Source organism: Kogia breviceps, chromosome 14 (assembly GCF_026419965.1).
Source record: "Kogia breviceps isolate mKogBre1 chromosome 14, mKogBre1 haplotype 1, whole genome shotgun sequence".
Classification (NCBI taxonomy): Eukaryota; Metazoa; Chordata; class Mammalia; order Artiodactyla; family Physeteridae; genus Kogia; species Kogia breviceps.
The window spans coordinates 977,422-1,002,739 of record NC_081323.1 but is presented as its reverse complement, the minus strand read 5'-3'; the positions used below and the strand labels follow the sequence as shown (position 1 = coordinate 1,002,739).

Below are 25,318 nucleotides of genomic sequence, written 5' to 3'. Positions count from 1 at the left end.
CAGAGACAAGAGAATCCGGCTACTGTCGCTTAAGCCAGACGTTCAGGAGAACTACAAAACCCTAGGACGACGCTACCTTTCTCATTAAATTGTTTTTGTTTTGGAACATAGTTTCCATAAAGTGTTATTATATTATTTTTAAGTAAGTAAATTTAAATGTCTCATTTTTAATGGCAAATATGGGAAATATCAATAGATGCAATATAAACAAAGGCCCTTTGGGGTCCTTGTTAATTTTACACATAAAGGGATCAGTCTGAGAATGGCCAACAGCACAGACATGACACTACTGGCAACTTCAAAGGGCTGCTCTTGATGGGCCAGTAAGACTGAAGGGCCGTGACAGTAACGCTACAGGAGGCTGCTCTCCCAGACCCTCCCCACCTCTCCTCAGATGACTGAGAACGCACCAATTATGAAACTGCAGCATTCAGAGGGACTGCCACCTAAGTCCAAAGAGAAAATGGTTGGAGAAAAAAACCAAAGGCCTGCTGCTGTCTCACAAGTATCTGCTTCATGAGTGGAGCTGCATCTCATGCCACAGGCCACGGGGCAAAAATAATGCTTGGAGACCTTGGAAATGCAAAAGTCAAGAATTAAACTGTATACCTGAGCTGGAATCTTCCTTTCTTTCTCTGAGATTAGAAGAGGCCAATGTCTAGCTTTGGGGGGCAGTGGGGAAGGTCCAAGCAAGCAGTTATTAAATAAAAACAGGATGTTCTGTACTGAGTTTTACAGATCCATGCAGAGCTCAACTTGAGGCAACTTCCCTGACTCCTGCCACTGCTGCCCAGGTGGGGGAAGTGCAGAAGAAAGCCACCTTACTACTAAAAACACAAATACTGTTTAAATTACAATCTAACAAACCTAAAGAGTCAATGGCTAGCAATGACCTAGCCCTGTCTCCATGGGGCACTGGGGCATCTCAGGGGGACCACTCCTTGCGCCGGCTCAGCATCCCCAGTCCTGACCAAGGCAGCCACCAGTGTCCTCCTCCACTGACCACACCCACACACTAAAAAGTAGGGTAAGTCCTCTGATAAGCAGATAGGGGGCTGGGAGGCTCAAGGGGCAGCACCACAGAAGAAGGCAGGCTTCACACCAGGGTGTCCCTGCCTTCAACCCCAACTGCAAACCTAACAGCTAGGTGTGCTGCCCAGGGAAATGGGGACAACTGTTGAAACTCCATCGTGTCAAGTGTCCGTCAGAATATGATAAATAGCCTGTGTCATTTATTAAAATGACAATGTCTGCTGGTTAGCAGCTGGAAAAACAGGCCCTCACAGGAGAATCTGCAAATATTTACAAAGAGCCCCTTCTATGCTTGGCACAGAGCAGGCAGCATCTCTGTTCCACCCCGCCAGGTGGGACTGCTTCACTGTGACCTGCCAGGGATAACTAGGGAAGTGCATGTGTGTTTATAAGGGTGCTCCCAGCATGCCTTTTTTTTTTTTTTTTTTTTAAACTAAGGGACACAAACCAATGTCCATCACCAGGCGACCAGTTTGAGAAAAACCCAGAAACAGCCATATGATGCAATTCTTTAAGACTATAATTAAAGGATGATGAACTCTACAGCTCCTGCCATGGAAAGAGCCCCACACCCTTGAGCGAAGGCAAAAGGTAACAGTCCCCAGCACATCTTGTCCCCCGCCACCCCGCCCCAACCAAGTTCACAAACACATCCACAGCTGTAACTGGGCTTCCAAATGGTGCCATTTCTGGGGTTTCTGCTTTCTTTATATCCTTTCATATTTCTTTATATCCTTTCAATTTCCTCTCTCTATAAACTTCTCTTTGCAACCCAAACACAGTACAGCTATCTTTACATTGGGGGGGAAACCTCATTTACCTTCCTGTTGTAAAGGTGTATTAAATACCTCTTGAGTGTCTCTATCAGCATATGAAAAACAAAACCATAGCACCTAAGTTTGACACTCAAGAGAGAAACTTCTGCTTTACAAATTACAAACAAGATAATCAAACCTACTAAGTAGGTTTTACAGTCATGGCTACAACAATTCTTATTAAAATGAGTACAATTACCTATTCAACTTCACATAACAACTTACCCTCAAAATTCAAGGTGACCTTTGAACAACGCAGGAACTGGACTCCCATCCAATTCCTGTGTATAACTTATGTTTGGCCTCCGTATACCGCAGATTGTGTAGTACCGTAGTATTTACTACTGGAAAAAGTCCCTGTGTAAGTGTACCCGGACAGTTCAAACCCATGTTGTTCAAGGGTCAACTACACTACTCAAAAAATACAATGAAGAGAACAGTATGGAGGTTCCTTAAAAAACTAGAGTTGCCATATGATCCAGCAATCCCACTCCTGGGCATGTATCTGGAGAAAACTCTAATTTGAAAAGATACACACACCACAATGTTCACTGCAGCACTATTCCCAATAGCCAAGACATGGAAGCAATCTAAATGTCCACTGACAGATGAAATGGATAAAGAAGATGTGGTTAATGTATACATCAAAACATTACTCAGCTATAAAAAAGAATGAAATGCCATTTGCAGCAACATGGATGGACCCAGAGATTATTATACTAAATAAAATTTATCGGCTAAAAAGCCGATAAATATATATCACTTATATGTGAAATCTAAGAAAACTGACATAAATGAACTTACTTATTACAAAACAGAAATAGACTCAGGCATAGAAAACAAAGTTTATCCCCCTGCCCGAGCATGCTGGCAGGGGGATAAACTCTAATTCCAAATTAGAGTTTGGAATTAAAAAAAATAATAATAAAAAAAAGGCCTAAGCGAGAGACTCCAGGAAGTGTGGGACCTTGAGATCAAGGGGGCTCAATGTAGACCATTAGGCCTCCTCCTTCCCAAATAGTATGTGTCCATTAACTGTTAATCACAGAGCCTTTGCAGTGGAATTAACACACATCATTTGATGCTGGCCTTAAAGAGAGTAACACTAGGTCTCCACCGTACCCGACGCCATCATTTAAGTAAGAAGAAATGCAAAAGGGACTGTTTAAGGAGCGTTTTTCTTAAAGGACTTCCCGAAGCCACCAGGTGTATGAGAAATCAGGCCTCTACTGGACACAGTGTCAACTGCAGGGACCCAAGGATAACAGTGAGCTGACCTGTAAACATTCAACCTCGGCTCTGTAAGAGCCAAATGGAAGTCACTTGGTAGCTTGCAACACGTGTATAAAAAAGGTAAAACGCATCATGTTAACAGAAATAAAAAACAATCAGGACCTGAAACACGTGGAAAACACACACTAAAAAGACCCAGTCCGCGGGCTGCCAGGGAAGGGGCTCCGAGCCAATAAGGCACCCTGTGGTCAGTCACAGAGAGACTTCCAGTGTCAACAGCAGGACCCACAACTCCACCGCCAAAAAGAAAACTGGAGCCAAGTCCCCATTCCAAACCCTCCCCTCCTCACCAAGAAGACAAACCCCACCCACACGAAGGGCCACCTGAAGCACTGGGCGCCCGTGTCCAAGCCCCAGTGACACATTTCCTCAACAAGCCACTGTGATGCTCACACACGCATACACGCTGTGAGGAGCACTGTTCGCCAGCAAGAAATTGGTGACCGCGGGTAACAGCAGACAATCAGGGGAGCGGCCAACTGCCCAACTTTTAATTCTGCCCTTTCTTATCAGAGCATAACTTGCTTCGCCTGAAACAGCCTGAATTTAATCGAATACTAACAGAAGACGGTTCTCGGTGGAAAATCAGAAGTAAATTAAAGATACACCTTATTCCTAAACTCACTGTTAACGTAAGTCTGCAAGAACACGGGCAGCTGGGAAACAAGGTGCTCAGGAAATGCATTAGGCAGAACGCTTCACAACAGGGTTGGGGCTGGGCCTCCCCAGGTGACACCTGAGACGTCTCTGCCGCGTTAAGATGGGAAAGCAGAGGACTAGACATGGAAACGTATATGTTCAATACAAGCCACCCTCAAGTGCCAAAAAGGGGCCCCAGGCTCCAGGGATGTGGCTGCCGACCCTCACAGGTCCCCATTACACACGTCTCCAGGCCTGGAAAGGCCATCTTTCTGGTGGCTGCTACAACCAGGGTGCTTGGCACACAGGATGCAATAAATATTTGTTGAATACAACGAGGAATCGTTCTAAGGTCACAGATCTTATTTCCTTAAAATCCACGACTAAAATATGGGGATACGTGCATGTGTATAACTGATTAACTTTGTTAAAAAGCAGAAACTAACAAACCACTGTAAAGCAACTATACTCCAATACAGATGTTGGAAAAAAAAAAAAAAATCCACGGCTAAAGCACCTTTCTTGGAAACATGAAGCCAGGGACTACGTAGCTCTGGGGAAATCATGGAACATTTGTCTGGGGTTGGCCCAACGGCCCGGTTAGAACCCAGCTCTGCGATCTTGGGCAAGCTCCTTAAAAGTGCTTTGGCTTCTTGGAGGTTAGAACAGGTACAGAAGCATCCTACTCGCTGAGACGAATTAGCACACATCAACTGCCCAGAACAGGGTCAACCTTGGTGGAATGCCCACCGTGAGCTGCAGTTGGTGCCAAGTGGAGGCTCAGCTTCCCACTTACCAAGCTATGGGTAATGAGCTTATGTGAGCACACTGAAAAGATCTTAATATCCGCCCTTCCCTCCTGCAAAATACCCAAGTACATGAGGTTCAAATCTCATTCCACCAATGTGCAAATTATATGGATATTATCTAAGGCCAAAACACGAATTAAAGAGTATCTACAACTTAACTCAGGTGCTGTCGTTCTAAGGTCCTAACTCTAAGCTCACTGACTGAAGTGCTGGATTCAGAGCAGAAAACCTGCCCTGACCTCCAGGGTTTCCCAACCTGGCGGGGGAGCAACTGAGAGGGAAAGAAAAGAGAGCAAATGAGGGCGTGGGATCTGAGCCCCAAAGACGTGAGCCAGAAAGGGCACGGCCGGGCACACCTCCGGTGGAAGATGAACGTTGCCCCTTTCTACTCTGAGGTTGACCAGAGAATGCGATAGAACACAAATTTGTGTCCTACATCAAATCGACAAGTCACACAACAAAAGCTAAAAATCCGTATTTTACAGCTAGGCACATAAGAGCGAAGCCGATTTTCTGAAGGCCTTTTTTGCTTCCTGTAGCATCAAATATCACACAACTATCGTAATATTATTCTTTACAAGAATAGTCGACCAGAAACCAAAACCATCTAGCGAAATAAAAGCGAAAAGAACCACTTTAAAAAAAAAAACCCAGAATGAAACTTCATCTCCTTTAAGGTGTCCAGAGCAACTAGACACTTGTTAAAAAACGAAAAACGGAGGGGGGGATTCAATCCTACGTTACACAGTTACTTCAAACAGAATCACCTCCTCTACGCACCAGCAGCGAGACCAGGAACTTCTAGGAAAAAGCATCGCCCTCCTCCTGCGCTGCCGGTGGGGGGTCACCGGGCGGCGTCCTTCTCGCGCACCTCTCAGGCCGTCCACACCGTAACCCAGCCCCGAGGACACGCCCGCGGCGGGAGGACCGGGCCTGGCCCCGCAGAGTGAGCCCTGCCCGGCAGCCCCGGCGCCCCCGGACCCCACCCCCACCCGCTCCTGCCCACGGCCCGCGCGGCCCTCCCCCCTCTCTTCCCCTCCCCCTCCCCGCGGCCGCCGCCATCTTCTCAGCTCGACAGAGCGCGGCTGGGCGCGGGCCCTGCGGCGCTGGGCGGGCCGGGCTCGGGCGCCGCCACCCCTGTCCGTCCCTATGCGGCCTCGCAGCGGCCAACCCTCCGCCCGGCGCCCCGGCCGCCACTCACTGCGCGGGCCGCAGGCCTCGAAGATTTCGCAGCCATTTCCTCCGAGCGCCTCAGAGTGGGCGGGCGGGGTCGACGCCGGCCACCGAGATGCGGGGGGTAGAAGGGCCGCCCGCGCTCTGAGCGGAGGGAAGACGCCGGCCACCGAGACGCGGCGGGTAGAGGAGCCGGCCGCGCCCCGAGCAGCGCCCCCGCGCGGCTGGCGGAGGAAGGTGCCCGGCTCAGGCCCCGCCCCTGCCCTGCGCCCCGCGGTTCCCGAGCCAGAGGGCCAAAGCTGGGAGCAGAGGCGGCGCGGCTCCAGTCGGCTGGCCACCCCGGGCCCCAGAAGGGGCCGGGAAGAGGATGGAGGAGCAAGGCGCATCACTCCTTTCCCACCAGACTGCGTTCCCAGCTTCTCTGGGACTCGAGCCCGCTCCTCATGGGGCCAAAGAGCTCAGTGCCCGGGCCGCCCCCGCCTACTCAACTGGGCACACCTGCCCACGAGGACTGCAGGGCACTTGCCCATCCCCAAATACTCAACAAACGGACTTCAGAGGGGAAACACCTGCTACCTTGGGACACTGGACAATGGCCCCCGAGGACAGTAACTCCCCGGCCGAGGGCCTTTGTCCCCATCGCTGCCGCTACAGCTCCCTGCTTCCACATTCCTTAGTAGCAGGAACCGCTGGGCAAAAAGTAGAAAAGTGCCCTGTGTGCAGTAAAGCTCCACCCGTGACTCTACAGAGGGCTGCCAGGTGCTTCCGTGAGAACCAGGGGCCTGGGAGCAGGTGTGCTTCTAAATAAACATCTCTGAAGATCACACGGCCTTCCACGTTCTCAGACTGTCCGTTTTCTTCAAAGGAATCCAACACAGCTTGTTTCTGTTGATGTGATTCCATTAGAACTGCTTCCATGGACTCTTGCAAGGATGAATTCTGCACTCTTAACATCTTGACTGTCTTCAGGTTTGCTCTAGATGCGTGTATGAGAAGTTCATAAACCAGACAGAGTTGGAACTGGCTTGAACCAGCAGTGTGATCTTGGGTAAGCTGTGTGTAAAATGGGACTCATGCTGGGGTGCAGGGGAAGCTCACAGGAGGCCTCCCTGCAAAGGGCTCCCTAAATGGGAATCGGAACGGAGAAACTCCACCCAGCCTCGTTAGCTGAAAATCTTTACATGAAGCAAACCCAGCAGCAATGTTTTTCTACAAGGTGAGATTTTAACTGGCTTGCAGCTTCGGGCGGGTGCTGGGACGCACGAAAGACACTGAGGACCGGGCTGCCGGTGGAACAGGAGGACGCTCCGCGTGGAAAGCCCAGTGGACAGAAGGGAGGCCCAGAGGGGAAGCCCCGCCTGTATCACTGCAGTACTGGGGGGCTCAGGAGGGCTCTCGGGCAGCAAAGGAGAGGAAACCACGCCCTCACCATCCCTGCAACTGCGCCTCCCTTTCTGATCTCCCAGCAGGAGCTGGCCCTGACCACGAGGCTCCAGGCTCAGGGGCACCTGCCACCTGTGGGAGGAGTCAGGCCCTCGCCCTTCTCCCACCTCTTCAGGTAACTCCAGTTCACCTGTTGTCACTCCTCACGGGAGCTGCTCTTCCCTGGTAAAAAAGGCATTTCTGGAACTGCAGTTTGTCGATACTTTTTAGTTGAAGTCTACTAGCTAAGGAATACCTTCTCCTAACAAACTTATACCCAGAGGAACAAACAAATTAAAAAGGAGTCTCCAGTTGTCTCAGATTCTTTCCTAAATACCCCAAATACACAAAGAAAAATCCCAAAGTTCGGGGGACTGACAACACGAGTAGTTCAGAGGGCAGGAGGGAGCAGGAAGCTAAATAGGCTTCCAGGACTCAAGGGGGTTTCAGTCTTTGAGAAAATGTATGATTGGTGCATCCCCAACGTGTGTGGACACCAGGTCCTGCCACCAATACCCATGGACAATTCGGAGGAAATTTATAAAAGCAGAAAAGCACATCCGGAAAAGTCAGCAATCCTTTTAAAAGACTGCTTCCTGGCGGGCGTTCAGCCTCTTCTCACCCCTGAGTTAAAGCCCACTGGCAAGCAGGGTCCTGAGCAGAGCACCCCTCTCCTTGCAGTCACGTGCAACCCTGAGAGACAAGGCAAGGTGCGTCTAGGCCCTTTCAGAGGACAATTTAAAACCAGGCGAGGTGACAGCCAAGCAGCTTTATTGCTACTCTCATTTGGAATTCAAAGGCAAGCAAGCCAGCGCCCTCCCAGCAGGCAGGCAGAGAAGGGGCTGGGAGTCAAGGTCTAGGGTGGGGCCACTGCCTGGCCCTGGGCAAGGTCCCCAGTGAACCGGGACCCAAACTCAGACCCAGGCCTGGGGCAGAGGAGAGATGCCAGGGAGGAGAGAAGATGCCAGGGGGCAAAGTCAAGGTGGGACCCCCCCCCCCACCTCCCTAGCCTCGGCCAGCAGTTTGGAGGAAAACCCTCAGGGTTTCTTCAGAATAGCTCCCGCAGGTGCCCTTTGACCCAGGGGTCACGGGCTGCAGGGCTCAGACGTCAGAACAACGCTTGTTACTCCTCCCTTTCAGGGTGGTTCCCGTAACTCTTGAGACATCTACTTTTCCCCCGCGAGTTTAGTGAAAAGTAAATAAAGTTAACTTCAGAAGAAATAAAAGTATAAGGCATAAAAAGTGTATTTCCTTTCTGGTTGGTTTCATCTCTTAGCAGTCTCTAAAGGAACACACCAAATGAAAAAGCCAGAAAAATCCATGCCTTTCACAGATTTTGACAGAAAAGCCGTTTAAGAGTAAAGCGGAAACACCATTTGGTGTACTGGATCCCCCACCGCACTGTGCCCAGATACACCATTTACCCTCACGGCTCATCATGCCACAGAGAACGTTAACAGGAAAAGGGAGAAACAAGCCCACAGATCTGAACCGAAGCCCTAGGGCAGCTGGTGAGCAGGAACAGGAACCTCCACAGGCTGGGAGAGCACGGTCAACTGAGACAAGGAGGGCCCAGGGCACGGCTGCTGCCACCAGTCCTCGGCCCGCACCTGGCCTGTGGGGCCTCAGGGGCAGGCACACAGCGACAACTAGCTGTACCGCCTACAATTTAAGAGATTCGTTTTTCTGAAAGAAAATACTTGCAAAGTGAAAGATAGTTGAAAGTCAGGTCTAACAGTGGCTTTCTGGATTTGTCCAAAAGAGAAAAAAGTGTATAAATTCCTGCTCTTGCCTGGGTCACAAAAACAAAACGGTGAAAGTGAGAAAAGAGTATTTGAAGGAAATACCAACAAGAGTAACACAGGTCGAGCTATTAGGAATTTCAAAAGGATACCCAAAAGGTTTTATTCTGGGGTATCCCTGATTTCAATGAAATCAATACCCATAAATTACCCTCTCAATACCAAAATAGTTTTGAGTTCCAAATTGAACCAACTGCTTCTGAAATTTAGAAATCCAAAGAGAAACAGGATCTCCCAAATCTGTCTACATAAGGTAGGAGGACAAGAATGTTGCCTTTTACAGCTACACAGAAAAATGACAAATCTTGGGAGTCTGTCAGACATACAAAGCTCCTCTCGTTCAATGGAAAGTAAAAACATTTAAAAGAGTAAATATAAGAGGATTTTAAAGTCAAAAAAGACAAAACAAAATTTGGTGAGTGTTTTTTAAAAGGAACGCGTGGATATCGACTGAAAAAATGCCTCATCTTCATTCAGTGCTTCTATCTCCCAAGTCAGACATCTGATCAGAACTGGGCTCATGCAAAAACAAAACCACCAAAACCAAACAAAAACAAGAAATCACTCAAAGCAGTTATACAGCTACGCACGTACACGTTATAGGTGTTTATATATACACGCGCGTGTGTCTGTATGGATCTCTGATGTGTGCATCAAAGCCCTAACCAGCCAGGTGTGAAGGGAGGGAAGGGTCAAATTCAGCAGAGACGGGCTGCGAGCAGTGCACTGGCTGGTAGCCTTGTGAGTACGCTGCCTGTGCCCCTCCGTCCGGCCCCCACCCCACCCCACCCCAAGCATTTCAGGTGGCACCGTGCTGGACACAGTTTTCGTTACAACCTCTGCAGGAGTTAAAAGGTCAAGAAAACTATTACTCGAAAATATTACTTTACCCATCCAAAGAAACTTATGACGAAACCAGTGCTTTCTGATTTAGTGATATAATCGAGAACGGGAAATACAATCCCGCAAGGAGGGGGAAGGCAACCATCTCAGACCCCATTACATGTGCTTCACGGGGTCTTGAATACATGCAGCAGAACTAAACAGTAACAACAGTCTTCCTTACTCCTTCCAACAGCTTCACGGAGAAGCTGGAGACAAGATACTGTGTGAAGCTAAGGCTATGGGAACTGACTTTTTGGAGTTTACTGCCCACTTGTGGTAACAATTCCGAGCAGCAGCAACCAATCAGCTTGTACCTTATCCTGAAGAATCAGGGTTGATGTGCCAAATCCCCTGGAAAGCAAGGCTCCAGCATGTAGGGGTTTGATTTTATGCTTTGAGGGTATGAGAAGAAGACAGAAACACCTGCCAAAATACTGCAATTCTGTAAAACATGGCTGATACCCAGGTTGTCGAACAGTCCAGGATTTGATTAAAGGAGCACTGTGTATTTTATCCTCAAAACGCACTTCCTTTTTTAAAAACTCTTGCCTGCTCTTTTAAAACTAATAAACCTTAACATCTCTCTTTAAAGAACTGATCTGTGAATCACTACGTTGTACATCTGGAACGTATAATGTTGTACATCAACTATACCTCAATTAAAAAATTTTTTAAAAAAGAAAACCAATTACAAAGAGAGGGAAAAAAAAGAACTGTTAATCTGTCAGAATGAAACTCTCAACCAGGGCTTGGAAAAGAGCAGAAGCTCTGGGCCCCTGCCTTCCTATTGCGAAGTCGGTCAGCCAGCCCAAGGGGCTGAAATCTTGGTCAACCTGTTCACCGCCCCGGCTGATGACCAACGTGGCCCTGCACCCTCAGCTGCTCCCCGCTCCCCTGTTGCACGCGGGTGTCTTCAGGGCTCGGCCCAGGCCGCCTCCCTCTTCACTGCGTACTCTCCATCCGGGGCCTCACACCCTCCTGGCCGTGATGCTGTCCTTTACCATCCACTCACCTGTTCCCCAAACCTCTCCACTAGATGCCTCAAACGCACTGCAAAGCCTAACACGTGCGAAACGAGCTCCCGCCTTCTGAGCTCCCCGCTGATCCGGCCCTCCTCTGGTGTGTCCCCATTCAGTGGCGGCCCGGCCCTGGGAACCCAAAGGCACAAGCCCAAAGCCCAGGGTTCTCTTCGACACACCGGCCTCCCCCTCAGCCATCGAACCCCGTGGCTTTAGTGTTTCCCATGACCAAGTCCACCTGCGAGCTCCTCTGCACACGTGCTTTAGGGCCCTAGGCGACTCTCAGTGTTAGACACCTCACCCCCTCTCAGCTCACCGCGATCTGACATTTTCCGCCTTCACCGGCTCACCGAACTTCTTGCCCAGTCACAAGGGCAGCTTTTGGTGAATGTCAAGTGGCCCGCCCCGCCAGGCGCTGTGCTGGAAGCTGCGCCCTGAGGCTCCTGAGAGCCCAGCAGCAGCGCTCTGGCCCTTCCTCCCTGCTCCTCCGAGGGTCTGGACTCCATCCGCTCCTCCTCTCCTCGGACTTCCTCCGAGTAATACATTTACGGACTCTCACGAGGTGTCACCAAGAAACCTGCACTTCCAGCCTCATCGTTCCCTCTAGCGTTCCACGGTCACCTGGGCCCCTGACCAGCCCTCCCCCTCCCCCATCTCACTCCTCACCCTGCCGGCTCTTCCTCAGTTGGCGCCACCACCGACCCCACCAACCAGGCTGCACACCGGAGCGCCGTTCTCGACGTCGTCCTCTGCTCTCACTCCACTAGGACTGCTAACTTCCCGTCCTTCGGCCTTTTTTGCTGAGGCTGCTTCTAGTGAAGGTCCTCACCCTATTCCTCCACATTCTCAGCAAGTATCTACAGAAGCCCTGCCACATACTAGCCGCTTCAGCTATTATGACGTCATGTGTTGGTGGTGGTGAACTGTGACACACTAAGAGGCATCAGTGACATATAACGGTGTGAAAGCAACGAAGCAATCGTTTAGGGACCACGTGAACACGAAGGGGTGGCACGACATCCTGCTTGTCGGGATGGTGTCCCCACTCCCAGGAGTTGGCCTCAGGAGTGTTGCACGCAGACCCAGCTCCTGAGAGCCCAGAGATGAGAGACCCTGGTGAGTCCGGAGTCAGGTTAGGAGTGGTGAGGCTTTCAGCTGTGCTCACTGTACACAGGTAACTGGAGAGTTGCCGATGGGTGTGAAGATGGGGCCAGGGACAAAGAGAGATGATCCTGCCTGAAGTGTGGGTTTCAAAAAGCAGCCAGTATCTAGACAGAATTCAGGCTGTGCAGGACCACTTTTGGGGGTGACGGGCCATAACCTACGACCCGCACAGAAGGTGCAGATGAACCGTCTTTAGAACCCTCTAGCTTCTTAAGGCACCAGATTTTTGCTCATGCACCCTTGAAAAGAATTTTTAAAATGTGCACCCCCTCGCTTATTATAAAGTTGACATCTAAAGTTGTTTATAGGATTAAGTACTTGAAGAGGATGTAATTACAGACATATACTACATTTGCGTTTGCCTTTTAAATAGCTTTAATCAAAGCTTTGCACTTACAGATTTAGCTCATTCGACTAACCCTAATGAAAAATATCCACAATTAGTCGCCACTGTCAAACCTATTTGCCAAATTCCACTTACTTCCTGCAAGAAGTCCCATAGCACTTCCACGTTATTTAGTTCACTCCCCAGCAATCACAGGAAAACAACTAACCCCCGAATTCTAACTCAGGAGTACATCGGACTTCATCCGATGGAGTAAAAGACTGCCCCCTCAATTTCCTTCCTGAAGGGTTCCAAAATCTTTTAACTTTACTCTCCAGAAACGGGAAAACGAGGCCCTGCTCTGAAGGAGTCTGCACGCTTCTCCAGCAAACGGACAATAATAACCAAATAAACGCGCAAATGACTTTCTGCGTCTCCGCGACCACCAGGTCCCGGCCGCGGCGCAGGGAGACCCTCCGTTCTCCGGACAGCGACCGCAGCACCTCGGGGCCCCTGTCGCACAGGCCTGCAGTTCCCGCCCAACCCGAGCGCGGCTTAGTGACCACGGGCGGTAAAGACCATCGGGCTCCGGGACGCAGGGATCACGGGCAGGAAAGACTACCCGGCACCGGGCTGGAAAGACCGCCGGGCCTGGGACCGCAGAGATCACGGGCGGGAAAAACCACTAGGCCCCGCGCAACAGGGACCACAGGCGGAAAAGGCCCCGGGCCCCCGGGAGGTTCCCTGAAGGCAGGTCCGTCCGGGTTGACTCAGCCGCGGTCGCGTGCCCGGGAACCCGCCCCAACCGTCGGAACCGAGAGCTCCCGCCGGCCGAGTTCGGGAGGCTCCTCCCGGGCCTGCGCGAAGGCGAGCACCGGGTTGGCAAGGACCCCGCCTCTGGGCTGCGCGGAGCACCGGCGCCTGTCCCCCCTTCCCGCCCCATGCCCTCGGGCTCACACAAACGACTGGAGGGACGCTGGGACCTTAGCCTCCGACTCAGTCCAGATGTCGCCGTCCCGGCTCGAAGTTCCCCCACAACGACGCCTCCACAGCGACCGCCTTATCCAGAGGCGGCCAACGCCTTTTGACTCTCGCGCCAATCCGTAGAGCCAGGGCGCCATGGGGGGAGTTCTGCGCAAGGACGGAAGCTGGAGTCCCGCACTTCCGGGCGGCCGCCGCGACCCGCACCCTCGCGAGAGCCCTTGATTGGCTGTCGGCTTGCAATCTCGCGAACTCGCGGGAAGTGGCTGAGGGGGCGGCCGCCGGTGCGTCTGCCCTCCCGTTCCCCGCCTCCGCCGCGGCCCCCGCCTCTGACTCCCCATCCCTGGCGCCGCCGCAGCCCCCTCCCCGCCCGGGCCGGCACCCCGAGCGGCCGCGGAGACCGCGCAGCGCGGCAGGCGGGATCCTCACGGTAAGATGGCCGCGGCGGGCCCAGGCGGTCGGGCGGAGCGTCCCCGCTGGAGCGCGGCGAAGCGGGGCGGGGAGGCGGAGGGCCAGGCGAGGGTCGGGGCCGGGGAGGGGTCGAGGCGGCCTGGGAAGGGGGCGGGCCGGGCCTCGGGGGTGCGCCGACCGGCCGACCGTGCTGGGGGGCCTTCCGGGGTTGGGGGTCCGAGCAGGTGTCATCGGACCGCGTCGTCCAGGGAGGCGGCGCCCTCGGGGTTTGCAGGTCCAAATGCCCCCTTCTCCTAAGGCGGCGGAGCCCGAGCGCCGAGACTCGGTGTTCGTTGTTGACGAAGCGCGTTTAGAGGGAGGTCTGCACATTCCGAGGTTGCGCCTGCTAGGAGGTGATAGTTCTCGACACGTCGCACAGGTGTCTCTGCGACGGGAACCGTTTCCAACAGGAACCGCGTCCGAGCAGAGGCTGAGCTGCAGAGGCCGGACGTTGCTCTTGCGAGCAAGCGTTCCTCGCCGTCCGCAATGGGATGTTAAATTATGTCTGTGGGATTTTTAACTGCTGAGGTCTTCCTGCACAAAACAGAATGGGACAGTTCTCCAAAGTTGTTACTCTTTCAAACGTCGCTCTGTCGTCCAGGACTGAGAATTTGATCTGAGTGAGTTACGCCACTGGCCTGTAGCTTAGAGAGATGGGTCTTTGGGTGAGGGACAGCACCTCTTGATTGTGTCTTAGGACAGGTGTTCTTCGGCGGATCAGAGTTGGGCATGGCATCCCCTACGGACCGAGGACTTTGTCTTGTACCCCTTTCCTTCCCCACCTACACTCTCTCCCTGGGCGATCTTTGGCGAACTCTTGGCTTTTAGTCATTTTGTGGCGGATGTTTCCCTAATTGTTTCCGGCGCTGAGCTCAGGACCTGTAATCCAGGTGCCTGCTTGACTTCTCCTGCTGTGGGTCTGATAGCCCAGACTTGCCCGGCTCCTCAGACCTGTTCCTCTCCTCATTTGTGGCTCCATCCTCCAAGGTCTCAAGCTTGAAATCCCCCCATGGCCCCCGAGTCTTCCGTTCTTTTATCCTTCCACGCTGGGTCCAGCAGCAAGGCCCAGTGGCTCTGTCCACGGAGTCTTGATGGCTGTGCTCTGTGGCTCTTCTGCTGCTGTCCTCTCATTTGGGCGGCTCCTCACTGGTATTCTAGCTCAGCTCTCACCACCCCACGGTCATCCCATGTTCACTGGGCAACCAGAGCTGTCTTTTCAATTTTTTTTTTTTTGAATCAGTTTGGCACGCGCTTTGCTATGTATAAAGTAACATCCACAACGTCTATGTCAGTTACAAAGGGTAAAACTGACGTGGACAGCGGTGGGCTCATCACCCATCCCGAGAGCTCAGCTGGTGCCCCCAGGGCCCCCTTCCTGCCGTAACCACCTCCTGAGTTTCATGTTGCATGCCCTTCCTTAAAACAGTGGCAAAACGGTTTTGCTATGAACGTATGAATGTATTTACTGCTAAGCAAACATTGTACAGCTCGTCTTGTTTTTGTTCTTTACAAACCGCTGCACTCGGGTCTCTGCTGTGACTTGCTCTCTTCGTCCAGCTGCTTTCTAAGTCCCCCGTGTGGTCACATTCATTTATTTCACCTGCTTTCGTGAATCCCGTTCCGCGGTTACAGTCACAGTCCTTCCTCAGTATTTCTAAAACCCATATAACTCTGAAAACCAAAAGTTTGTGGTTTTCTTTTTAATCTATTAAATGGCAAAACCTCACCTGGCAAAGGCTGTTTAGTAGCTTCTGTTCCACTTGGTTTGAGGCCTCATACGTTTCGCTGAAGAAATCAGATCTGACTGTGGGGTGCTGCCCCACACCACAGAGAGGATGGCGTATGATGCGTGGTGAAATGTGCAGATAGTCTTGGCACAGCCTGAACAGCTCTGCAGTCTGAAACCGACCCGGCCCAGGGTTTCGGTGCCGTGGGGCTGCGGCCCTGTGAACCGCAGCCCGTTTGTCTGCGCTGCTGCTGGCTGGGCATCGCGGTGGTCGCCCTCCTGAGCAGCGTCTCTGTGGCTTGTCTGGGTCTCCGTCTCGGTCTCCAGGAGTAGAGCCGGCTGTGAGAGGCAAACGAGCACAGCCTTGCACAGCGACACCGAGTGTTTTTGCTGTGGGGTCCGTTCTGACCGCAGGTAAAGGGGTTCAGGAGGACTCCACGTCTTTGTGAACACTTGGTATTGTCAGACCGCTTCATTTTTCTCAGTCTGGAGGGTGTGTGATGTGGGCTTCTCCACAGCACGTGATTCTTCGGCCTGTACCTCTCGTGGCTGCCCTTCGTGCTTAGAGGGGAGTCCATCTAGATCCCCCTTGTCCTATAGGGCCTTAATCGGAGCCCGGCCCACCTCTTGACCTCCTGGTCCTAAGACCCTTGGCCGTTCCTCATGTTCATCCTACCTTCCGAACACCCCATCCTTCTCTTTGGTTCCTGAATCTGTGTTTGAGTCTCATGCCCTTTGCATGTGCTGTTTTCCACATTTTAAGTGTCTTCCCACTCTCCCCTTCTTACTTCCTGCTCTGTCGCCGTGTTTATGTCTGAAATGATTGTAATTGTCATAGAAGTCTTCACCGATTCTTAAACTATTAGCTTTTTTGCTCTGTAGAAATAAATCAGAATGAGTTATACAGAAAAACCCGATGAAATCACAAAGGATGAGTGGATGGAAAAGCTCAATAACTTACATGTCCAGCGAGCAGACATGAACCGTCTCATCATGAACTACTTGGTCACAGGTAAGGGGTATGTCGAAGGTGCTGTCCCTGGGACATTCTTATCCCTTTCTGTGCAACAGTCAGGACTTAACTGAAGTTTTGTGGTGCACTTGTGTTCAGGCGTCATGAAAATGCAGTGTTCTTTTGATAAACTTGTAGTTACGGTTTTAAAGAGATATCCTCTTCTGGAGATGAGATCATGATTTCAGGTCTCTGAGATCTAAGGAAAAAAACCTGTTTCTTGGCCTTTGACATTTTTGCAATTGATAAACATAATTATGAAAGTGCTGAAGTACGTTTAAAACCCAAATAATTAATCTCTTCTGGCCAGTCTGGTAAATGATGCTGGACTGTTTCTAGAAGGTGTGTCCAACTCAAAAGAAGAAAGGGGGAAGGGCATGTGGAAGGAACCGCACATGCTCTGTGGCTAACGCTCAGTCCTCCTTGACACTGGAAAGCAAAAGGGTAACTCTGTACATGGTGAGAAAACCCACATGTTTCCAGAAAGTGAGTCTCCTTCCTGCGAGTTCCCAGTGGCCGTCACCCCTCCCACCAGTCTCTGATGTTGAAGAGAACTGTAAACTCACTAAGAGTGGGAGTGGCTCGGGCCTTGCAGGCTGAGAGGGCCTCGCTACCCCTGGAGCAGGTCGGCAGCTTCTCTGCACTTGGCCTGGACCGCAACCCTCCACCAGGGGCCACACGGGCACGTGGGGCCTCAGCACCCATCCTCACCTGGCTGGGAGGTTAGAGCGTTTGGGGTGTGGGGGGAGGAAATGAAGTACTACATCTGTATTTCTGCATTTCCCAGGTATAACTGATAAGTCACAAAGGTATTAAACCCAAATCCCCGAGAAAGTGCAGTTACATCAGAGGCTTTTTATTCAAGGCGGATGGGCCTTCTGGAGATAAAAGGGCTTTGCATTGATGTCTTGCTGACCTTGTGAGCAGTGAGGATGGTTTTCATTTCCAGAGGGCTTTAAGGAAGCAGCAGAGAAGTTTCGGATGGAATCTGGGATCGAACCTAGTGTTGATCTAGAAACGCTCGACGAGCGAATCAAAATCCGGGAGATGATACTGGAAGGCCAGATTCCCGAGGCCATCGCACTGGTCAACAGCCTCCACCCGGAGCTTCTGGACACAAACCGCTATCTTTACTTCCACCTACAAGTGAGTCTGGTTGGCGGATGCTCGACAAACTAAGGTTCTTTATGGGATTCAGAAGTAACGGAGGCTAATTCGCCTTAATAGAACGTTGCTTTAATTGACGTGGGGAAGGGGTTAGAGTTAGCTGCTCTCGTGTATATCTCAGAAGCTGTTTCTTGCTTTAAAAATGCAAATGTAATAACTCGGAGTTGCTCGACAACTCTGTCCTTTGAGAGGCCCTTTCCGTGAGAAGCGGGCGCGGCCGCGGGGGTGTCACTGGCCGGGTGGCCAGGCGCCCGGTGCTCACCCCATCTGCCTGGCCCCCGACCAGCAACAGCACCTGATCGAGCTGATCCGCCAGCGGGAGACGGAGGCGGCGCTGGAGTTCGCGCAGACCCAGCTGGCCGAGCAGGGCGAGGAGAGCCGGGAGTGCCTGACCGAGATGGAGCGTACGCTGGCCCTGCTGGCCTTCGACAACCCCGAGGACTCGCCCTTCGGAGACCTGCTCAACATGATGCAGAGGCAGAAGGTGGGCGCCAGGCGGGCAGGGTGCTTCCGTCTGCATCCTCCACAGGCGCTCACAGGGTTTCCAAAGGAACGGGGCGGTGGGTGGGGGGCGTCCAACGGGACAGCGTTTCTGGCCGGGACACTGCTGGGAGGGCATCGGCTGTTCCCTAGCTGAGACTTCCATCGTGTCACACTAGGAGCCCAGGGCATCGCGACTGTTACACGACAGTCAAGACTCTGCCCATTTTTCTTGTTTATCTGAGCCTCCTTCCTGTATAGCTGGAGACTCATAGGAACAGGTGTTTCAAGTACCTTTTGATTGAAAGCCCACACTTGCCTCGGACACTTTTGTGCTCCCCGTTGTAGCCTCTGTGTTCCCGCCGGCACGGCGGCTCCCCAGCTGCAGTGCTCCTTCCCCGCCACCGTCTGCTACCCTGGAAGGAGGGTGTCCGTGGGGTCCACCTCACGTGTCGTCCTGGGCTCGTTAGGATGAAACCGGTCCCACCCCCACCCTGGTCCGCCCTCTGCCAGTCCCCTCGTGCCCAGCTCCTGGCATGTCACCACCGTCCAGGCCGGATGTGACATCTGCTGACCACACCGTGAGCTCCTCTGGACAAGTCGTGTGTTTTGCATCCTCTGGAGTGCCCGACAGTCACAGGCTTCGTGTTTGTTAAACAGTAACCAGCTTCTCACGTAAAATTGGTTTCCAGGACGCGTGAAATGCATCTTATGATGGACACTTTTTGCGGGCGCTCTGCATGTGTGGTGGTTTTGATTGGCTGCCTTTATTTTCTAGGTGTGGAGTGAAGTGAACCAAGCTGTCCTGGATTATGAAAATCGTGAGTCAACACCCAAGCTGGCCAAGTTACTGAAGCTACTCCTTTGGGCTCAGAATGAGCTGGACCAGAAGAAAGTCAAATATCCCAAAATGACAGACCTCAGCAAAGGCGCGATCGAGGAGCCCAAGTAGAGTCTGGGCAGGGGCCCCATTTCACCGCCGGGGCTGGCAGAGCTCCATCTGGGACTGAAGATTTTTACGGCAGCAGAGAACTCTTTCCTCCCCCCTTTTACTTTTTTTTTTGACCCAGAATCTTTTCGAAAGGGAAATGTAGCCCTTTTAAGTGCTGGAGAACGCGCAGTGAAAGACACCATCTCTTCCAGAAGGCTGGCGAGGACCACACCGTGGCCTGACCTCAGTGCTCTGGGAGTCTCGTCCCCCACGGCGCCGCATCTTAGGGACGCTGGCCCACCCCGAGGCCCCCGCTCGGAGCCTCTGGGCAGCACCGGCGGCCGTCTTGCTCTCTGTCTGTGTCTAGGCAGGCGGCGCATCCTCATCCTCCCACGGCTTGGCCGGCCTTCGCGTAGAAGTATTTCTTTCCCCCCTTGGTTTTTGGTTTGTTTTCGTTTTTTCATAGGAAAGACTATATAAATTTGTAAATCCCAATTCAAAGACTTCTTCTGTGTGCGGGTCCTGAGTTTGATTTTTTTCCCTTTTGGTCTGGGTCGTGTGGCTTTGGGGGAGATAAGTGTGTGCGTGCGTGCGTGTGTATAGAGGGCGGGCTGTGTGTTTTTTAAATTTTTAAATATATATTTTGGTGCTGTACGTGGTGAGAGACTTTCCTAGTGAATCAGTGAACCATCTCTCCTGCGCAGTTATGTTAAAAATAAAGGTTTCTCTTTGATTTCAAGAATGACCAAAATGGTCTCTCAAAAGTGTTAATCAGCTCCAGCACACCTTTTGCTCCTGAAGCTGGTTTCCCCGTGTGACGGCAGTGACACCGTCTAGTATCTGCAGCCGGAGAGATGGGTGACGGCGCTGCGGCGTGTGCCGTGGTCTATGCCGTGGCACGGTGGACTCTGTCACCTGCACTTCAGCGTCTCTCATGCTGTCAGCCAGTTCTGTGCCTGTCCTTCTGTGCCCTCACATCTGTCCCCTGCCTGGCACCCAGTGTGGTTGGGGATACCCAAATGCAGGCTCGGGTGTTGCGGTTTGTGGCAGGTGGCCCGGGGCGCCGGTGCTGGAAGGAGTTTTGTGGATTGTTGCAGAGCTGCTGGCCCCTGGACGAGGCTGGTGGAGGTGGAGGTGGAGGGGGCCCCAGCGCGCGGAGCTCTTGGGGCTGGTGGCTCCTGTGCGTCCTCTGGTGGGAGCGCCCACATGCCTGAGACTCAGTTCTCCCTCGTGTGAGCCCTTGTGCAGGGTGGGCTGTGCTGGCACCCGGGCTCGATGGAGAGAAATGCCATTAGCAGCCGAATCTGGGGAGCCCGTGGGCCTGGATGCACAGCGAGGCAGGTCCTCAGGGAGGTCGGGGGTCTGCCTCCGACACCCCGAGTGTTTGTCCTGAAGCATCTGTGACACCAGCTCTTCTCTCCACTTACCACTCACTTTTGACCTGCACTTGAGTCTGCGGGGTCACTGGTTGTCAGTGGGTACAGCTTCAGGCAGGATTTTCCTTCCCCAGGTGGGTGTGTAATTGAGTCACGGGTGCAAAGGCAAATAGACCGCTCAGGCCCTAGACTGGCCCTCCATGCTCCCCTTTGAACCTTGTGAGGGTTGGGGGGGTCCTTTCCTTACCCCCAGAAGCGTTGAGTTTCACCTCTCTAGGTCGTCAGCCTCAGCTGTGACCTTTCCGTTCGATCCTTTCCTCTGAGGTTTGAGGATAAAAATAAGTTAGGGAGAAAGGGGGTTTTAATCTTCAGGTAATTAAGACGTAATACAGCAGAAGCTGGAAGAAAAATATTAGGGAAGTAGACATAAAACTACATTTTTTTAAAAAGTACCAGGTAATTCAGCATATTCCTAATCCTTTACTACTAGTGTATATAAGATTGTTTATGTGCATAATTAATATATAATCAATTTGAAATATTTTTCAAAGGAGAGGGTTTGAGATGTACAGTAATGGGCAAGAATCATCCATAAAGTGTCAGGACCTGAATGGGGTTCGTCACGTGCATGAAATGTTAAATGCTTATGAGAAGTGTTGCTATTTTATATTCACCAGTTCAGTCAGTGTGTGACTTGATCAGCCAGTGCTAAAACCCGCGTGACCTGGGTGCTGGCCGGACTCGGAGAATTCAGATGTTACTCTTCAGCTCTTTACCTTTGTTTAAGGGGTTTAGTTCCTTCCCCATGGGCTGGAAATCTTCAAAGGGGCGGCTTTGCAGACTTCTCTGTTTCCTCTTTTGCAGTCTGTTTTTTCAGCAAGCAAACTACCTTAAGCCATTTCAAGATAATGAGCGTTAAGTATGCTGATTTTTCTGTTTCGTCTCCTTTGGATCTCGCTGTTGTGTTTGTTAAAATGTAATGTTCTACCAGGGTAGTTTATTTCTTCTTTTTACACTTTCTGGTGGAAAGTGCCTTGGAATAAATAAAATGTGAGAATATTCTGGTACTCTGTGTTCCTGATGTTGTGAAGTCACACGAGGAATGACCCCTAGTCTGGATTCTTCTGAAGCACAGGGATTATCGCAAAGCAAATGAGAGCTAATGTATTTTGCCATTTGAATTAAGTTTTCCAGTTTCTAGAAAAGGCAGCTAGCTGTTGGTTGGGACTGGTCCTGGCGTGGACTGAGATGCCGGGAGCGAGCCTGGGGGTCGCAGGGCTGGCTCCGCCGTCCAGCCAAGACACCCTCTGAAGACAGATATGCAGAGAAAACGTGTGGAGGGCAGCTCTTCTAAAGCAGTGTGATGTCTGTACTTTCCCACTTCTCTCTGCTGTTAGTTTGGGGGAGCATGGCAGAACCAGGAGTTTCAGAGAGAATCGTACACGTTCTGTGTTAAAAGACACTGCCATCCTCCAGATAACGGGGCAGGACTCCTTCCTGGGTGACTATTGCCAAGTCTCAGTCTGAACAAAAGACCAGATTAAAGGCGTCAGGTGTGGTGACTGCAGGCTGGGCTGCCCGTCCTCAGCCCCTGGACACCAAGCCTGTCGTTCCTGACGACGGGTATGTTTCCATTTCAGAAATAACGTACTGCTCTTTTGGGTTTACGGTCAGTCGTCCTGTTGGCAGCAGTCGCGTGAGAGCCTGTGTAAAACAGTCACCCGCCGTAGCACTTGGTGCCCCTGATTCTGTCATGGCAGGTGATTCCCGGGGCGCATGCGTGCAGCGCCCCACCATCTTCTGAAAAACGCAGAATAGGTTGCCTTTGCTGCCTGTTCTTAATTTCATAGTAAAAGTTTGCACATTTTTCTCAGAGTGGTCGTCTGAAAGCTCTCCCCCCGCCCCCTGCCGACAACGTTCTAATACGAACAAGGACTTGCGTGCCACACTAACACGTTTGCACGTAGACCTGGAAGCGTGGGGGAACTTTGGTTCCTGTGCGTTCGTGCTTTGCTGTGGCTCCATCCCCACTCCGAAGCCAGCCGTCTGCTCTTCTGCACTGGCACCTCGTTTCAGTTTTGTGAAGGAGATGGAGCTAGTCGGGCTCCACGCCCAGCGCGTGACTTTCAGCTGAATTGGAACGAACATTCTAAGTAATTTTTGGGGGATGTATGAGATTTCCAAACCTTCAAAGAAGAAGGGCTGCTCCAGCAAGCCCGGGGCCGCCGCCGCCGTGGTACCTGTGCTAGCGTCCAGCGGGGCGGGTTCCCAAGCACCCTCTGTGGAAGGCCAGTGCGGGACCCTGGGCGCAGCGGGAGGGCAGTGGGCGGGGTGCGGATTGCGGCCGCGTGCCAGACAACGTGCAGGGGTGTCGGCGCTGGTGGCGTTGGGGACGGGAAAGGAGGGCCCTCCCCCGTCGCTGACTCTCGGCAGGGACCTCTCCCGCCTCGCGGGGCCGGCCACGTGGCCCTTGCCGATGCCCCCGAGCCCTTGGCTCTGTGCTCACCTCCCCCCGGGTGCTCGGTAGGGGCTGGTCCTGGCACTGGGCCTGCCCGTCCTGGAGGCTGTGCCTTAACACTGAGATGCCGTCGAGGCTCTCCCTTCCTTGTGGTGGTTTACTTTCGAAGACGTCGGGCGCGGGGTTCGAGTGGGCCTTTGGCATGACTTGCTGGGGCCTTTGCCGTTGCAGGATGCCGGCCACGGCTCCGTGGTGAGCAGACTGGCCCAGCCCCCGCGGCGGGAGGGGCAGGAGGGGAGGGGTGGTCCGGGGTCACTGAACCCTGCGCTGACAGCATGGAGGTGTTTCCCGTTGTGGAGTCGGGGGCGGGGGAGTTAAATAGGAACACGGGGCTCAGGTTGTCTGGAAGTCTCCCAGCTGGAAGGCCAGGTTCACGGTCACATCCGACCGTGGCACAGAAGGAAGTCGGCCGGGCTCGTCTACCCCCAGCTCTGACCAAGTGGAGCGACGACTGGAGATGAGCAGATTTTGCCACGTGAACCTTTCTGAGCGGCTGCGTTTTCTCCACGTCAGATGCCCCTGGAGCAGCGGGCTCACGGCAGCACGCGGCTGAGACCCCGACACGCCTTCGGAGCTGGGGGCGGGATGTGCCTGGCCGCCGGGACCCCAAGGCGCTCTGCGTGTTTGGGCTGCATGTTAGTCACCGGAGAGGGTGGAGGGACACCTCCTCCTCCGGTTGTGGCTCCCGCTCTCCGCAGACTCGGCCGCGGGCCCTGTCACATGAGGTTTTCTCTCCCACGGGTCGTGGTGTCTTACAGTCACACTAATTTTACCAGCTGCAGCCGTCACGGAGGATGCCACGCCGGGGCTGGAGGGGCGGGGAGGGAGGTGGTGGGCGGTCAGCCGGAAGCCTGGAAGGCTGTTGACCGCAGGGTGAGGGGATGGGGCGCTGGCCCCTGCTTGGCCGCACACTCGCGGGACTGGTGAGTCCTTACTCTTTGGGTGTTCTGTTGTAATCTGAGCGTAAAACAGAAGTGTTGAACGGCAGTGTTTGTAAGGTTCAAATAACGACCTCACCAGCACTTTGATCCCACTTCCTGTCTCCCTCTCCTGCCGCCGGCTGAGCTCTCTCTCTGCCGTCCTGGAGCTGGCCCTGCGACTCCGCCCACCCCCGCACCCCGCCTGCACGGCCTCCTCCTTCGTGCTCGCAGACTTGACTCCTATGTCTTTCTGGGGGCGCCTCGCAGTCCGTCCCACGGCAGAAGCCTCCCTTCCCTGCCCCACTTGGTCTCCTTTTTGTGTTTCGTCTACACGCCCCAGAACATCAGCTCCAGGACGAGAGGGACTTTGGGCAGGCACGTGACAAATGCCCCCCAAATGTGGCTCTAGGTCTGTATGTGACATCATCGTCAAAGAGCCTCGGGCAGTGGGTGAGAGTGAACTGCCAGGAAGGGGGGTGGGTACTATTGGATTCTCACACTTTCCCGAGTCGTGGGCGCTTTGGGGGAAGGCACCTCTCTCCAGCACCATCACTTCTGCCCCGTTGAGCGTCCTTTGGATGGAGGAACAGCAGTTTGTTCGGCTCGGCAAGCGTACATGGAGCAGGGTGGGGTAGAGCCGGGCCCGAGGTGTGGGCTCGGAGGGTTCCCTCCTGGTGGGATGTGGCCACGTTCTCCAGGCTGCCGTGTGGAGGATGGATTGAGGGGGTAGCGGGTGGAGGGGGTGTTGCAGGGTGAAGAGGGGGCAGCTGGCGGAAGCAGAATCGCCCAGAAATCCACCTGCTTCCATTGTGTCCCAACCGTCACAGCGCTGGCTGTGCGCGGCACGTGGGCGTGAAGCTTTCTGAGGTCAGGTGGAGCCCTGAGAGCGAGGATCCACAGGGCTCAGCGTGGGGCCCGGCCCGCGTCCGTACTCGCAACACTCAGCCCCCCCCCCGCCCCCCTGCGAGCGCGGGGCTGCCCCGGGTGCCCAGGCGGGTCCGGGGTCACAGGGCTGGAGCCCGCCTTCAAAGGTCCATTTTAAAAATGGGTTCCCCTTGAGTCTTGCTGTCCTTGCACAGGTGAGACTAGCCCGAGCTGGCACCTGATGCGTAGGCAGCCCTGCGAGGTGAGGACCACCCCGCCGCACCTCCATCTGTGGATGTGCGAGCAGGCTGCCCCGCCGGCTCAGCCCCTCCAAAGCCCCATCCTTCCTGCCGCCTGCAGGGGAAGTGCCCGCGCCATCCCGAACTTCCGCGACCGGCAGCGAGGAGGCCCCGGGGTGCGAGGGTCTGACCCGCCAGCCCGCGGGAGCGCCAGGTCTGGCCTTTCCGACAGAGCGAGCGGGGCGGAGACGCAAGTTGCGCGCCCCGCCCCGCCCC

General features: G+C 53.3%; 2 protein-coding genes across 7 annotated transcripts in view; one reads left to right on the top strand and one right to left on the bottom strand.

Annotated features, from left to right (window-relative positions):
- DIDO1 (death inducer-obliterator 1) overlaps positions 1 to 13,499 on the bottom strand; it is a 52,237-nt gene extending 38,738 nt beyond the window's left edge. The window contains exon 1 of one of the 6 annotated variants that reach the window (XM_067012561.1): positions 13,336 to 13,499. The gene's annotated coding sequence lies outside the window, so the exon portion shown is untranslated. Of the gene's footprint in view, positions 1 to 5,368; positions 5,577 to 5,789; positions 5,883 to 13,335 lie in introns of those variants that run through there. The other 5 variants (XM_059036488.2, XM_067012559.1, XM_067012562.1 and 2 more) reach the window with 5 other exon arrangements.
- Positions 13,189 to 19,626, top strand: GID8 (GID complex subunit 8 homolog). Its single transcript, XM_059036589.2, has 5 exons — positions 13,189 to 13,789; positions 16,418 to 16,547; positions 17,497 to 17,693; positions 18,001 to 18,198; positions 18,973 to 19,626. The coding sequence occupies exons 2-5, from the start codon at positions 16,430 to 16,432 to the stop codon at positions 19,144 to 19,146; spliced, it is 687 nt and encodes a 228-aa protein (XP_058892572.1). The 5' UTR covers positions 13,189 to 13,789; positions 16,418 to 16,429; the 3' UTR covers positions 19,147 to 19,626.
- The last annotated feature ends 5,692 nt before the right edge of the window (positions 19,627 to 25,318 follow it).

Bases quoted from the DNA above. Each gene is read 5' to 3' on its own strand.
- GID8 (XM_059036589.2), top strand. From the start codon at position 16,430: ATGAGTTATACAGAAAAACCCGATGAAATCACAAAGGATGAGTGGATG. The intron at 16,548-17,496 runs GTAAGGGGTATG...TTTCATTTCCAG, and splicing joins CATGAACTACTTGGTCACAG to AGGGCTTTAAGGAAGCAGCA. The intron at 17,694-18,000 runs GTGAGTCTGGTT...GCCCCCGACCAG, and splicing joins ATCTTTACTTCCACCTACAA to CAACAGCACCTGATCGAGCT.